This window comes from Sapajus apella, unplaced genomic scaffold, assembly GCF_009761245.1.
Source record: "Sapajus apella isolate SASKATOON/1434 unplaced genomic scaffold, GSC_monkey_1.0 scaffold2, whole genome shotgun sequence".
In the NCBI taxonomy this organism is placed as follows: domain Eukaryota; kingdom Metazoa; phylum Chordata; class Mammalia; order Primates; family Cebidae; genus Sapajus; species Sapajus apella.
In genome coordinates this window covers 55,173,914-55,186,700 of record NW_022436942.1, presented here as the reverse complement: position 1 = coordinate 55,186,700, position 12,787 = coordinate 55,173,914, and the positions used below count along the sequence as shown (strand labels likewise).

Here is a 12,787-nt window from a genome sequence, read left to right as displayed (position 1 = left end):
TTTGGGAGACTGTTGGGAAGGCATGATTGGTTTTGAAATGTGAGGACATAGATTTGGGAGAGGTCAGAGGCTATGTCCCCACCCAAATCTCATCTTGAATTGTAGCTTCCATAATCCCCACACGTTGCAGGAAGGACCCAGTGGGAGGTAATTGAATCATGGGGGTGAGTTTTCCTACATTGTTCTTGTGATAGTAAATAAGTCAGGTGAGATCTGATGTTTTCACAAAGGACAGCTCCACTGCACATGCTCTCCAGCTTGCCGCTAGGTTAAGATGTGACTTTGCTCCTCCTTTGCCTTCTGCTGTGATTGTGAGGCCTCCCCAGCCATCTGGAACTGTGAGTTCATTAAACCTCTTTTTCTTCATAAATTATCCAGTCTCAGGTATATCTTTATAAGCAGCATGAAAACAGACTAATCCAGGGCTTATCAGCTAAAAGCAAAGAAGTCATGACATTCCCAAATCTTCTCCTGTGCTCTAGTTAAAAGCTCTACAACTTAAACATAGCAAAACCAATAGAATAATCTATATTAATTAGGGAAATGGAATTAATATGGGAGTTGAAACAGAATAAAGAAAATTGCAAAAGGCCAAATAGCAAAAGCATTCATAAGTAAGATAAAAACAAGAAAAAAAATGTGCAAAACAACCTTTTTCCATCTTTCTTTTTTCCCAATTGATTTCCCTTTTCCTTTTATTTCTCTTATCTAACTTATAGATTCAACTTTTTAAAAAAGCATTTTACAAAAAGAATAAAATATTTAGGAATACAGCTAAATAGGGAGATAAAAGATCTCTAAAAGAACTACAAACCACTGCTCAAAGAAATCAGAGATGGCACAAATGGAAAAACATTCCATCCAATGGATAGTAAGAATCTATATCATTAAAACAGTCATACTGCTCAAAGAAATTTATAGATTCACTGTTATTCCTATTAAAGTACCATTGAGATTCTTCACAGAACAAGAAAAACTATTTTAAAATTCATATAGAACCAAAAAAGAGCCTGAATAGCCAAGGCAATCCTAAGCAATAAGAACAAAGCTGGAGACATCACACTACCTGACTTCAAACTAAACTACAGGGCTACAGTAATCAAAACAGCATGGTGCTGATATGAAAGAGACACATTGACCAGTAGAACAGAATAGAGAGCTGAGAAATAAGACCACACATCTACACTACCTAATCTTCAACAAACCTGACAAAACAAGCAATAGGAAAAAAATTCCCTATTAAAAAAATGGTTTTGGTTTAACTGGGTAGCCACATGCAGAAGATTGAAACTAAACCCATTCCTTACACCATCTACATAAATTAACTTAAGATGCATTAAAGACTTAATTTCAAAACCCAAAACTATAGAAACCCTGGAAGACAACCTAGGCAATATCAGGACATAGGCACAGGCAAAGATTTCAGAATGAAGATGTCAAAAGCAATTGCAACAAAAGCAAAAATTGACAAATGGGGTCTAATTAAACTAAATAGCTTCTGCACAGTGAAAGAAACTATTAACAGAGTAAACAGATATACAGATGGGAGACAATGTTTTCAAACTATGCATCCAACAAAGGTCTAATATCCAGCATCTATAAGGAACTTAAACAAATTTATGAGAAAAAAAACAACCCCATTAAAAAGTGGGTAAAAGACATAAGCAGACACTTCTCAAAAAAGAACATACATGTGGCCAACAATCATAGGAAAAAAGCTCCATATCACTGATCACTGGAGAAATGCAAGTCAAACAACAATGAGATACCATCTCACACCAATCAGACCGGCTGTTAGTAAAAAATCAAAAAATAACAGATGCTGGCAAGGTTATGGAGAAAAAGGAACACTTATACACTGTTAGTGGGAGTGTAAACTAGTTCAACCATTGTGGAAAACAGTGACGCAATTCTGCAAAGACCTAAAGACAGAAATACCATTTCACCTAGCAATCCCATTACTGGGTGGGTGGGTGGGTGGGTGTCTGTGTGTGTATCTCCAAAATAATATAAATTGTTAACTATTATAAAGACACATGCACACTTTTATAGAGCACATCTGGAAGAGTGTTAGACAAGCTGTAGAGCAATGTGCAAAGATGTGGAATGAATCTTAATGCCCATCAATAATAGACTGGATAAAGAAAATGTGAGACATAAACACCATGGAATACTATGCAGCCATAAAAGAGAATGAGATCGTGTCCTTTACAGGAACATGGATGGAGCTGGAGGAAACAAATGCAGGAACAGGAAACAAAATACCACATGTCCTCATTTATAAGTAGGAGCTAAATAATAAGAAAACATGGACACACAGAGGGGAACAACACACAATAGGGCCTATTAGAGGGTAAAGGGAATGGAGAGGATCAGGAAAAATAACTAAAGCGTACTAGGCTTAATAGCTCGGCAATGAAATCATCTGTACAATGAGCCCCCATGACACAAGTTTACCTCTGTAACAAACCTGCACATGGACACCTGAACTTAAACGTTTAAAATAAAAATAAATGTGTTTTAATTCCCCTTAGGTAACATTTACAGCAACATAAGATGGCAAAAATCAAATGCATTATTTTCAGTCAACTAAACCTGCAAAAGAAATTTTTACAAACATCCTAATTATGGAAGGTTTGACTTGCAGAACACAATGGCAAACCTTGATTTAGAGAAAATAAACCTTCAAGGTAAGATTGGTCTGACCTGAATAGATAAGCATTTTTAGTAAGTCTGCGCAGTTGCTTGTTTCTTCAATGGTTGAAGAATTAATCTTAAGTTGCTTCCCAACAAAATTTCGGCAGGTTATCTTTAAAAAGAAAGATGAAAACAAATATTAGTCAGGTATTTATAGTTAAAAATTTGGCTTACTTGTAATGTTTCTCTCATTTTTCATTTATCAAAATAAAGAGATCTCTAACAATGCTACAAAGAAAAGCTGGCAGAATAGTGTCTAATCATGAGAACTTTCATGAAAAAAAGCAGCTCCATAATTTTTCATATTTCTTTTGCAGAGCACAGCTGGAAGAACGTTAGGTAAACTATGTAGAGCAATTAGAATATGATTTACTAATATTCTACAAATTCTCTGGTCTAACTATATCTTCCATTATATAAGTTAAAATATAATCTGCTTTCCCAATGGCAGATTTTTCCACCCTACTTATAATTAACTCCATTTTAATTTCCCTGGTGAAGTTTTTCAGAACTAACTTCCTCTATAGTATTTTGATAATTTATTTCTAACAGATACATGAGTCCTAAGATAATAAAATATCTGAAAATATAAAAGCTTTTAAAAGAAAACATTTATTTTAAAGGGCTCAAGACCCTCTTCTCTCCATTTCTTCACTCGTATCCCTTGAACTAACCTACCACTCAAATACAGCCCTCCTGGAACCCCAGTCTGATGTAGATGCTTCTTCTTTATTGTCCCTTGTGGGTACTTTTATAATGAGATATAAATGCAGCCTAATAAAATACAAACTCCTTCCCACAACCTCATAAGGTCCCACTTGATCTAGTCTTTCCTATTTTGCCGGCTTCATTAAACGGATCTTTACTGAACACCTATTTTGTGCCAAACACTGTTATAAGAAGAAGGGATGATGAAGCAGAGAACAAAATAAACAAAAACTCCTATTCTTGTGAAACATCTTAGTGGGAGAAGAGAGATAATGAACAAATAGTGAGGCACATTATACAGTATATTAAAGAATTGCAAATACTCTAGAGAGACATAGAGCAAAAGGCACAGAGCTGTAAAAAGGTAGAGAGGAAAGGCCTAACAGAGAATGTAATATTTAGCAAAGATTGGGAAAGGTGAGGGATTCAATATGGATGTTTGGGGAGGAGCACTCCCAGCAGGAGCAACGGCAAATGCAAAGACCCTAAGGCAGAAACACCTTACAGAACAGTGCAGTTAAAACCCGCAGGGGAGTCATAGGATAGGGGTTACTAGAGAGATTGGGGGATACGTTACGTAGGATAAGTTATATTAAGGCCATGATAAAGATGTTCCCTTTACTCCTAATATGGTGGGAAGCCACCATAGGGTTTTAAATAGAGGTATGACAGAACCTGATTTAGGTTTTAAGGGTCACTGTATCTGCTGCATTGAGAAAAGATTATAGCCTGTGTGTGGTGGCTCACACCTGTAATCCCAGCACTTTGGGAAGCCAAGGCAGGAGGATCGTCTGAGGTCAGGAGTTCAAGACCAACCTGGCCAACACTGAAATCCCATCTCTACTAAAAATACAAAAATCAGCCAGTTGTGGTGGCTCGCACCTATACTGTAACCTCAAGTACTCACAAGGCAGAGGCATGACAGTCGCTTCAACCTGGGAGGCAGAGGTTGCAGCGAGGTGAGATCACTCCACTGTACGCCAGCCTGGGTGACAGAGCGAGACTCCATCTCAAAACAACGACAAAAAGAATATAGGCTGAAAGTGGGGTGCAGGATGATTAAGAGGTCACTGCATTAGCCCAAGCAAATACAACAAGGGCTTGGATAATAAACAAATAGTGAGGTATATTATACAGCATATTAAAGAGCGAACGTTGGAGCTGGTGAGCAGTCTTCCAATTTGGATTGCATGTTGAGCACTTGGTAGCCAGTTGGAAGCGGGGTGTGAGAGCAAGAGAGCAGGCAGGGATGTCTCCAAGGTGTCCGGTAGCCAGGAAAGGCTTGTCACTGACTGAAGACTTAGCAGAACAGGTTTGTTTGATATGTGTTAAATTTAAGAAGTGTATTCCTCAACTAAGAAATGATGTTCATTGGGCAGTGTGGTGGTTTCTTAATGGATCAGCTTGGTTAGGGCTAAACTATGAGGAGGAAAGAGAGGGAAGCATCCATTTTCTAGCATACACACACTTCATCCCAGTTATTCAATCAAACTAGGTGCTACTGTGAAGGGATTTTGCAGATACTAATTAAACTGACTTTAAACAAGGGAGATTACCCGTAGGGGACCTGACCTAAGCAGATGATTCTGACCTGCCTGCAGCATCCAGGACTTCAAACACCAGCAGCAGCTGCTTCTACAGCTATCCTCTACCTGGCTGGATCTTCCTTCACTGACTGCCTATGAGTAATAGCCTCTGTCCACGTGAGGTTCCTTCCTGTTCATGACCTTGACTGTCTGCCCTATGGATCTGAAGCTTGCTTAGCTGGCCCCCACAATCATATAAGCCAAATTCTTGTAGTAAATCTGTTGATGGATAGCCAGCTAGGTAGCTGGCTAGACAGATGTGATATTGTAAAATATACATTTGGTCTTGTCTTTGTATCTTGACATACAACTCCTAAAATCCTTGGAATCTCCAAAGTGGTGTCTTTTTGTATGTGAATAATTTGAATGACAGCCCCTAGGTAGCTTCAGGATGGGGGCTGCTCACCAGAAAGACCATGGCAGGATAAGAACTTTCAGCCCTACTCCCCAACCTCTGCAAAGGAGAGAGGGGCAGAAGGTTAAGCTGATCACCAATGGCCAATGATTTAATCAATTATGCTTCCATAATGAAACCACCATTAAAAAAAAAAAAAAAACCCAGATCTGATGCTATCTCCAGATAGACTGTGTAGAAACTGAATTAAAAGACACCCAGGAACCCAGGAGGCGGAGGTTGCAATGAGCTGAGTCCATGCCATTGCACTCCAGCCTGGACAACAAGAGAGAAACTCCATCTCAAAAACAGAAAGACACCCAGCTGGCGTCCACTACAGAACTGATTTCTTGCTTAGGGGTGAGGTGAAATCCCCAGACATCTGGTATCAGAATCATGTTGTAAGGGAATAGTGAAAGACACTGTGTTTATTTTTTCCCCTCCATAGATAAAATAGACCTGTCTTACTGGTTTTGCTCCTCTGGTTGAACCCTGGCTGATATAAGCAGTTAGATATACCAACACAAAATTTAGAAAAAAGATCTAGAGTGGAGATGTAATTTCAAAAGCCATCATCGCAGACATGTACTTAGAGCCACAGACTGAATCAACGCACTAAGGAAGAGGTAGAGGTTGCAGTGAGCCGAGATTATGCCACTGCACTCCAGCCTGGGTAACATGGCGAGACTCAGTCTACAAAAAAAAAAAAAATCATGGGCTCTAGACACCATCCCCATTGTGCTTCATGGCTAAGTTCGCTTTGACCTGATATGAGCTTCTTGAGGACAAGGACTTAGTTCCTGTTTGCCTTGATCGCAGGCTCTCAATAATGTTTGTTGATTTGAATGATAAATGCCAGTAAGTAGAGATACTAATACTAAAGCAGAAATAGTAATACTTATCTCATTTCTAAATCTTTGTATTTTATATGTGGACTAATTAGAAATCACAACATCATGAATAACAGAACTTAAACTTACCTTCTCTCCATATTCAGCCTCATACCTTGCACAAGGTTGTTGGGTAATATCTGGGCCCTTGAACTTGTGTATTCTCAGCAGAAGCTGGCGCTGTGCATACACCAGAAGTGGTGTCACTTGTTCTGTATACCGCTCACTAGACAGGGGTAAAGAACACATTAAAAAGAAAACATCAGTTAAAAGACTTTTTTTTTCAATGAAGTCTGTTACTTTTAATTGTCCTTACAGCACTACTTACTGTGAAACTGTATTGAACTGAATGGCAAGTGATACTAGTGTTTCCCATTTTTCCACTTGATATAAAACTTCCAGGGATTTTAACACAAAGTTGTGGATCCATTTCAAATCAACCACATTTACATCATCTAAAGGATGCTCAAATGTAAGACTAGAACCACCGTTATCATTTTTAATATTCCCATAACAACTTGGAACACTGAATTCTCCTTTGTCTTCAATGGGCTGCAAGTAGCACAGTGAAAAAAAATGTGTCATTTCAGAGTTTACTCCATATTTTGTCTGAAAACTGAATGTGATAAAAATGTAACATGGAAAAGAACTGAACTGAAAAGAAAAATATATTTTCCTTATGCAAGTCAATTATGATAATTTGATGCAGTATTATTCAATAAAACTTGCTGTGGTGATAGAAATATGCTATATATTTGTGCTGTTCATTATCATTCCCTATAGCCACTGGACACCTGCAGCTACCAAGCTTTTGAAATGTGATTAGTACAACTGAATTACTTTCATTTCATTTTAATTAATTCAAGTTTAAATTTAAATAGCCACATATGGCTAATATTTACCATGTTGGACGCACAGACTATGTTCTACATTTCTTGATACACAGTCACTATCCATTTAAGTAAGGATATGAAATCAATAAGGTATGATTTTTAGAAAAAACAGACTTTACTATAAACAAACACATAATGAAGTTCCCTAATACATTAATTTATATTCGTTATATTCGTTAATTTATACAATAATATGTCCATTCCTAGATGCAAATATCATACCTATGGAGGAGGAAAGCAAAGAGGAGGCACTAAAGAGTTACTATGTAGCAGGCTAGGCACAGTGGCTCATGCCTGTAATCCCAGTACTTTGGGAGGCCAAGGTGGGGAGATCACAAGGTCAGAGTATCAAAACCACCCTGGCTAACATGATGAAATCTCGTCTCTACTAAAAATATAAAAAATTAGCTGGCCATGGTGGCACATGCCTGTAGTCCCAGCTACTCGGGAGGCTGAGGCAGGAGAATCACTTGAACACAGGAGGCAGAGGTTGCAGTGAGCCAAAATCATGCCACTACACTACGGCCTGGGCAGCAGAGAGAGACTCCGTCTCAATTTAAAAAAAAAAAAAAAAAAAAAAAAGTCACTATGTCGATAGTATTCACTTCCTATGAGTTCCTGACACATTTAATTCTTAAGGCAAAACAAAGCCTCTTAGATCCATCTAAGGCTCAAATCATAGCCCAAAACAGTTGGGTAACTCAAGTCTAGCCTTCCCATCCCAGTAATACCATTAAAGTAACGTATATACAGGGGTGGGAAGTATTAACACAAGTAGAGGATAAACATTCCCTGTAACAAGAGCTGTAGTCCTTGAAGTTAGAATAGACTTCAGAAGCCATCTGGCTATGAAATGCAGTAAGCATACCTGAAGTCAGGCTGTGTAGGTGTGAATAGTAGGCGTAGCACCAGAGACTTATGTGAATTTGCTTCCTTAGCACAGTGCCATGCACATGGCACATACTTTTAAAAAGTAGTTGACATTTTATTTATGTTATAAGTTCAATCCCCGTAATTCACTGATTCTAGAGTAAGTCTTCTAGGAGCACAGATCTGCTATCTGTTAGTCATGCCTATGCCTTATTTCTGGAATGAAAGAAAGGGAAGTTCTCCGTAGTTATTACATCTTCCAATATAGTGTTTATCAACAACGAAGCTGACGGCCAGGCGCAGTGGCTCACGCCTGTAATCTCAGCTCTTACGGAGGCCAAGACAGGTGGATCACCTGAGGTCGGGAGTTTGAGACCAGCCTGACCAACATGGACAAATGCTGTCTCTACTAAAAGCACAAAATTAGCTGGGGGTGGGGGCACATACCTATAATCCCAGCTTCTAGGGAAGCTGAGAGGAGAATCATTCAAACCCAGGAGGCGGGAGGTTGCAGTGAGCCAAGATCATGCCACTGCACTCCAGCCTCGGCAACAAGAGGGACACTCCATCTCAAAAAAAAACGAAGCTGATATTTTATCTCACTTGTCTTGTTCATCACCCATCTCTCAGTTGATCCCAATCCAAAAGAGGGGGGAAAAGAAAATAATCTATTGATCTCCTAAATTTGGCAACATTGAGAAATAAACAACACTGAGAAATAAACAAGACTGACATTGGGAGCTCAAAATAGCATACAGAGATAGAGGTTTCTGGCATAGTCAAGGCCAGACTCTTTTTTAAGTTTTGTAGATTTTGCCAAAAAACATAAATCTAACTAGAATCAGATCAAATACTTGCATTTATCCAACAATTTGTAAAAAACACAGTGGACAAGCCTGCATAGCCAAGACAATCCTAAGCAGAAAGAACAAAGCTGGAGGCATCATGCTACCTGACTTCAAACTATACTACAAGGCTACAGTAATCAAAACAGCATGGTACTGGTACCAAAACAGAGATATACACCAATGGAACAGAACAGAGGCCTCAGAGGTAATGCCACACATCTAAAACCATCTGATCTTTGACAAACCTGACAAAAACAAGCAATGGGGAAAGGATTCCCTATTTAATAAATGGTGCTGGGAAAACTGGCTAGCCATGTGCAGAAAGCAGAAACTGGACCCCTTCCTGACACCTTACACTAAAATTAACTCCAGATGGATTAAAGACTTAAACATAGACCTAACACCATAAAAACCCTAGAAGAAAACCTAGGCAAAACCATTCAGGACATAGGCATAGGCAAAGACTTCATGACTAAAATACCAAAAACATTAGCAACAAAAGCCAAAATAGACAAATGGGATCTAATTAAACTCCAGAACTTCTGTACTGCAAAAGAAACAATCAGTAGAGTGAACCGGCAACCAACAGAATGGGAAAAAATTTTTGCAAACTACCCATCTGACAAAGGGCTAATATCCAGAATCTACAAAGAACTAAAACAGATTTGCAAGAAAAAAACGAACAAACCCATTCAAAAGTGGGCGAAGGACATGAACAGACACTTTTCAAAAGAAGACATATATGAGGCAAACAAACATATGAAAAAATGCTCATCATCACTGGTCATTAGAGAAATGCAAATCAAAACCACATTGAGATACCATCTCATGCCAGTTAGAATGGTGATCATTAAAAAATCTGGAGACAACAGATGCTGGAGAGGACATGGAGAAATAGGAACACTTTTGCACTGTTGGTGGGAGTGTAAATTAGTTCAACCATTGTGGAAGACAGTGTGGCAATTCCTTAAGGACCTAGAGATAGAAATTCCATTTGACCCAGCAATCCCATTACTGGCTGTATATCCAAAGGATTATAAATCATTCTATTATAAAGAAACATGCACACGTATGTTCATTGCAGCACTGTTTACAACAGCAAAGACCTGGAATCAACCCAAATACCCATCGATGATAGACTGGACAGGGAAAATGTGGCACATATACACATGGAATACTATGCAGCCATAAAAAACGATAAGTTCGTGTCCTTTGTAGGGACATGAATGAATCTGGAAACCATCATTCTCAGCAAACTGACACAAGAACAGAAAATCAAACAGTGCATGTTCTCACTGATAGGCAGGTGTTGAACAATCAGAACACATGGACACAGGGAGGGGAGTATCACATACTGGGGTCTGCTTGTGGGGGAGCAGGGGAGGGACAGCATGGGGTAGGGAGGTTGGGAGGGATAGCATGGGGAGAAATGCCAGATATAGATGACAGGGGGATGGAGACAGCAAATCACATTGCCATGTATGTACCTATGCAACAGTTCTGCATGTTCTGCACATGCACCCCAGAACCTAAAGTGCAATAATATATATATATATATATATATATATATATTTTTTTTTAAATACAGTGGACAGAAGAACATTTTAAATGAAATCATGGGAATATCTTCAATAAAATTCAGGCTATGGGAACTCTACAGGACCATGCATGATTTTTTTAAAAACGTTTTTATTAAAGAAAATTTCCAACACTTAAAAAAGTAGGAAAAATAATATAATGAAGTCCATGTGGCCACCGCCAGCTTCAATAAACTCTTAGGACATATCCACTTGCCCTACTATTTTGAATTATATCCCCAAAATTACATTAATTAATCTATAAATACTTTAGTATGTAACTCTAAAAAAATAAAAATTAGTTTTACAAAAACATAACAATACTATAATCCTATCTAAAAAAAAGAAATTAGCAGAAGTTCCTCTAAATCATTATTGAATAATTACACTGAAGAGTGTTTATATTTCCCTTATTGTCTTAACAACTTTATTTTTTTTAACTGTATCTGTTAGTGAGATTAAAATAAGGTCCAAACACTGCAATTGATTATGTCTCTTGTCTTTTTTAATTTATAGATTTCACCTTCTCATTATTTAATTTTTTGTTAAAGAAATCAGATCATTTGTCCTGTAGAGTCCCCATAGTCAGAATTTTACTGAGGATATTCCTGTAATCTCATTTAAAATGTTCTTCTGTCCACCGTATTTTCTACAAATTGTTGGATAAATGTAAATATTCTGATTCCAATTAGATTTGTTTTTTGGCACGTACACTCCATAAGGTACTCTGGATCCTTCAATTCATTCATTAAGAATTACAGAATCCTGATATTCTAATTCCAACATCCTTTCATTTATTACCTGGATGCTTTTGTAAATAAAAATTCCCCTTCATCAACTATTTCATCATCCTCAGATATAGTTCATATAGGAGGGAAGGTAGTCAAGCATTTTTTTTCCAAAGAAGCCCTGTTTCCTTTAGTGATAAATGGGTTTTAAAGGCAACAATCTAGACCCTAGAGTTGACAGTTATTTTTGAAAACTCTGAATTGCTTTGACTCCTTTGGTGGAAAAAAGAACCATATGCATGGGTCTATTTTCAGATTCTCTATTTGTTCCATAGATATATTTCTCTCTTTAGGTCAGTATCATACACTCCTAACTGCTGTAGCTTTAGTAAGCCTTGATATCATATAGTGACTCCTCCAAATTTGTTCTTTAAACAAAATTTTTTTTTGGCCATTAGCATTTTTTTTGCATTTTCTTATAAATTTTAAAATGAATTGTCAATTTATACCCCAAGGAATGCTTGTTGGGATTTTCACTAAGAGTTTACTGAATCAACAAATCAAATTGGGACTAATAGAGTAATTTATATATATATATATATATATATATTTAAGTCTTCTTTAGTTTTTTGTAGTGTCTCAGTTTTCAATGTAGAAATATTGTGTAAATTTTGTTATACATATTTCTAGATATTTATATTTTGGGTAATATTTTAAATGAAATTGTTTTAAGTTTTCATTTTCTAATTATTTTCTGCCAGTACATAGACATACAATTTATTTTTGTATATTAACCTTATATACTGCCACTTTTTTTTTTTTAGTTCTAATCATTGCTTTGCAGAGTACTGAAGAGCTAGAATTCTCTATGTAAAAAATTATGTTGTCCACAAATAAAAACGGTTGTATTTCTTCCTTTCTAATCTGCATGCCTTCTGTTTCTTTATCTTGCCTTATTGCAATGGCCAGGATTTCTGGCATGATGTTGAATAAAAATGCTACGAGCCAACATCCTTGCTTTGTTCCCATTCTTACAGAGAAGCTCATAACATTTCACCATTAAGCATTAAGTTACCTGTAGATACTCTTTATTAGTTTGAAAAAAATTTTCTATTCCTAGTTTGCTGAGATTTAACATAAATGGACTCTAAATTCTGCAAATGCTTTTGATGCATCTACGTCAATGGCCATATACTTTTTGTCCTTTATCTTGTTATATTAGTCTGTTTTCATGCTGCTGATAAAGACATATCCAAGACTGGGCAATTTACAAAAGAAAGATGTTTAATGGACTCACAATTCCGCATGGCTAGGGAAGTCTCACAATCATGGTGGAAGGCAAGGAGGAGCAAGTCACATCTTACATGGATGGCCATAGGCAAAGAGAGGGTGCTTGTTCAGGGAAACTCCCCCTTATAGAACCACCAGATCTCATGAGACTTATTCACTATCATGAGAACAGCATGCAAAAGGACTGCCCCATGGTTCAATTATCTCCCACCAGGTTCCTCCCACAACACTTGGGAATTCAAAATGAGATTTGGGTGGGGACATAGCCAAACCATATCACCTGTTAATATAGTGAATTATATTGAC

At 37.5% G+C, this 12,787-nt stretch overlaps 1 protein-coding gene across 3 annotated transcripts in view; it reads right to left on the bottom strand.

The window, feature by feature from the left end:
- CFAP54 (cilia and flagella associated protein 54) overlaps positions 1 to 12,787 on the bottom strand; it is a 369,697-nt gene that overhangs the window by 213,737 nt on the left and 143,173 nt on the right. For all 3 annotated transcript variants that reach the window (XM_032298598.1, XM_032298601.1, XM_032298604.1), the window contains 3 exons: positions 6,604 to 6,827; positions 6,366 to 6,501; positions 2,707 to 2,809 (listed from right to left, as the gene is read on the bottom strand). In XM_032298598.1, the coding sequence (XP_032154489.1) occupies positions 2,707 to 2,809; positions 6,366 to 6,501; positions 6,604 to 6,827 (463 nt within the window). The remainder of the gene's footprint in view (positions 1 to 2,706; positions 2,810 to 6,365; positions 6,502 to 6,603; positions 6,828 to 12,787) is intronic.